This window comes from Branchiostoma floridae, chromosome 3, assembly GCF_000003815.2.
Source record: "Branchiostoma floridae strain S238N-H82 chromosome 3, Bfl_VNyyK, whole genome shotgun sequence".
NCBI classification, from domain to species: Eukaryota; Metazoa; Chordata; class Leptocardii; order Amphioxiformes; family Branchiostomatidae; genus Branchiostoma; species Branchiostoma floridae.
The window spans coordinates 14,172,756-14,176,390 of record NC_049981.1 but is presented as its reverse complement, the minus strand read 5'-3'; the positions used below and the strand labels follow the sequence as shown (position 1 = coordinate 14,176,390).

Genomic DNA, 3,635 nt, shown 5'->3' with positions numbered 1-3,635 from the left:
GGTTATTCCTATCTATGGAACTATGCTCACTCTAGAATAGACAACAAACATATTTGTACATTGTTAAGGAAAAGACTGTCAGACGTGTATGTCCAAACCTTTTTCCAGCAATTGTCTAAAGATAACGGCAAACTAAGATTTTACAAACATATCAAAACCGAATATGCCATGGAAACCTATCTATACCAGAACGACGCTGACAAGAGATCCAATGTATGTAAGATAAGAATCAGTGCTCACTCACTAGAGATAGAAAAGGGTCGTTATAAAAAAGTGCCAGTTCAAGATAGATTGTGTAAATACTGTGCGACGGATGCAGTGGAAGATGAAATACATTTTATATGTAACTGCCCCCATTATGAGGACGAAAGAAACAACCTTTTTGACACAATCAAAACATTATTTCCAACTTTTCACCAGTTAGTAGACTTCAAAAAAACTATATTTCTGTTAAAATCACAGAACCCACTAATCATTAAAAAAGTGGGACTTTTCATCAGCCACTGCCTCCAAAGAAGAAGTCAAACCACCCAGTAAAGAAGTAGAAGCATGTACATAGATAGCTGACGTGTGTGTATTTAGAATAGACACTTGTTACTTTTCACTGTCTGTATCATTGCAATTAGCCTACGGGCATGGATTTGCAAATAAATATATATATATATATTATTTTCGGTCCCATCGGTAATACATCACAGGGCAGGTAACAAACGTTACCGGTAACGTTTGTTACAACAGTAAACTTAACCCTGTTTTCTTCTAAAGGACTTACCTTATTGACTACATCATTTAGGTACAAGTGGATGTCCCAAGGAACATTTGAAAAGTGGGCAGCTTTTTTACACCAGGTCAAATAGAAAGCTTAGACAGCATCAAACGATGGTAACGTTTGTTACAGTCATTTCTGTACAACATTTTGTTAAGCAAGGTGGGATACAAATAACAGTCAACAACCCTTTCTTGTTTCTTTAGGAAGCCAGAAAAACTGTACAGCGTCACAAAAATGGTCATTTCTAGTCTTATACGTGGATAATAAAACCGTGGCATCCATCGCACTCGTGGTGGTAACGTTTGTTACAGAATCTGGCGACAGGAATAAACCACCTCACACAGCCTCCAAGATCAGTGACAGGAGCGATCTGACGTGATCGGGCAGAGGGCCTTGGTAGCTGGTTTCACCTGCCGAACAATTATTCTGGGAACTGAATTGTTACATTTTTGGCTACTATTTGAATTCTTCGTTTCTTCTCAGGCGACAGCCATTTTTTAGGGTGTGAAATCCGACCCGTGGCTATAATAACCGTCTAAGCCATCAACCAATACGAATGTTGTTGTGCATCTTTTGTAAAACATTACAGGGGTTATGGAAAAATGAAGGAACCAGTGATGCTGTCTATAATTTTCTCCATATCAAGCCGTAAAGTCAGGCGACAGCATTTCGACATTTAAATGAGAACGAGCCAGTAACCTACTGGTTGTCATGAGCCCTCAGCCAGATATTTTCAAAAGAGCCATGAGTTAGGTTCGAATTCTGTCTTTTGTTACCATGCCAAGTAAGGATTCCACTATTGCATTTGTTTATGGATTTATTATGTGTCATCTGTGAGGATATTGTTTGACTGACCATTACCTGCTCCCTCATGACCCAGTTAAAAAGCTTATGTATTTGAATACGAAAACACCAGGGTAGTAGTTCGTTAGGCTAGACTGAGTGAAGGAAAACATATGCATGATTTATGCTTGCAAATATCAACATTGTAGTTTAACTTCTTATATCTTTTCCAGAGCGATGATGGTGACCATGATATGGGAGACACAGTGTACACGACAGTGGACAAACGTGCAGCCAGGGCCGGGTCTGTTGTAGTTCTCCCTGACGTAAGTACCAGCTATCGGGACACCCGGGTTTAAACCACTGTTCATACTACCGTCAATCATCATCACCATCAGTCCACTAACACCAATACGATCATCTTTGATACCACAATCTTAAAAATTGGCTTAAATTGTTTGTTACGTTGTTGTTTGACAATGTCCATGTAAATGTGATAATACTGGACGTTTTGACTGAAGTGACACCTAGCTGCAATGTTTCTGACGTAATGTCCGTTCCAGTGCCGCCCGCGCACCTCCTGTGTGCGGAACTACAAGGCCTGGAGCGTGCAGACCTGCCGCTGCCCAGCCTCCCTCATCTGCTCCAAACGCTTCGGAAGGTAACATTTTAGCAACGCCCCTCGTCCGGATCCAATAAGCCGCCTGTTTATGGATCCAATCGTTCCGTTCATGTACAGCCAGATGCATTGTGGGTAGTAAATATAAGTTAAAGACCCCTAACTTGTCTATGCCAAGCGTAATTTGTTTTGTTTATGTCACATGGCCCTTTAAAAATAACGTTCACATAGTACCTAGAATGTATCTCGCTGCGCATGCACATTTGGAATCATGAATAGACTTATAGAGATTTTTTCGCTGATGTCATTATGCACCAAAAGCAGTTACTCAAACAACTGGATATGGTTTTGCAACTGTCTTCAGTCTGAATTGTCTTACAACGTTTCCTATTGGACATCTGAAATTGTCTTCATTCATAGTTAGAGTATAAAAGACCTGTTTCTTCCAGATCAATTCAGTGAAACCAAATGTTTGAAATGAAACACAATAGCGGGAGATTTAACAAAATCAGCTTGAGATCACTACATGGCAGGCAACCGCAGGGGGCACATTGATTCATACACTCTTGTACAAAAGAAAAACAAATTCAAAACAGCAGATATTTCAGACGATTTTCCCGTGTGTTTGAGGTAAAAGACACAAGCGGGTAATCTTACAAAATGAAATTGACATCGATATATATGACAAGCAAACGTAAAAGAACATGTGAATTCATGGTACCCACCTGTCAACAAGAAAGACAACGTCTGAAAGAAGATATTTGAGAGGATTTTTCTTTGTGTTCGAAGTAAAAGCTTAGACGCAAGCGGATTATGCTACAAGATGAAGTTGACATCGATATATAACAAGCTGAAGCCCCTGTCACACTGCAAGGTGTCGCCCAAGAAGTCAAAGCCGATAAAGCCATTAAATCCGAGTAAACCCGTCATCAAGATTGATAGTTGGCCGGTAACACTAGTAACAGGTGGCGCTACAACCCACCCCATGGACATATGATGATTCTGAATGATTTTGATGATCATTCGTGATAATGAAACTCCATTTCACAGACGTTGGGCTAGGTAAAAGTCATGGACTACGTCACATTTCCTACCCGGGGCCCGGCCGGGCTTCTTGCGGAAAAGAAAGATTAACGTTTATGCCAATGAATATGTACAAGGCATGCTGTTGAATTATGTGGTGTCTTTGTGGGAATGTGACCTTAGCCTTAGAAGAGGTTTTATAAACGGCGGCAGAGGACTGTATTCCAAAGTATAAAAGACCTGTTTCTTCCAGATCAATTCAGTGTCACTGACGAAAACTGGTGGATTCCAGTTGAAACGTCTGACCGTTTCCAAACCATATCCAGTTGCTTGAGTAACTACTTTTTGTGTATCTTATTACGTGGATGTCTAACCTACGAAAAGGCTGTACAACGTTTTGCTTTTCAGTGTAACGATCGAGTATATCATCTACGTGCTTGT

General features: G+C 40.4%; 1 protein-coding gene across 1 annotated transcript in view; it reads left to right on the top strand.

The window, feature by feature from the left end:
• The window catches only part of LOC118411597, an 11,348-nt gene extending 9,083 nt beyond the window's left edge, over positions 1–2,265 (top strand). Inside the window, exons 2-3 of the mRNA XM_035814042.1 lie at positions 1,786–1,878; positions 2,116–2,265. Coding sequence (XP_035669935.1) covers positions 1,786–1,878; positions 2,116–2,217 — 195 coding nt within the window. The 3' untranslated portion in view covers positions 2,218–2,265. The remainder of the gene's footprint in view (positions 1–1,785; positions 1,879–2,115) is intronic.
• The last annotated feature ends 1,370 nt before the right edge of the window (positions 2,266–3,635 follow it).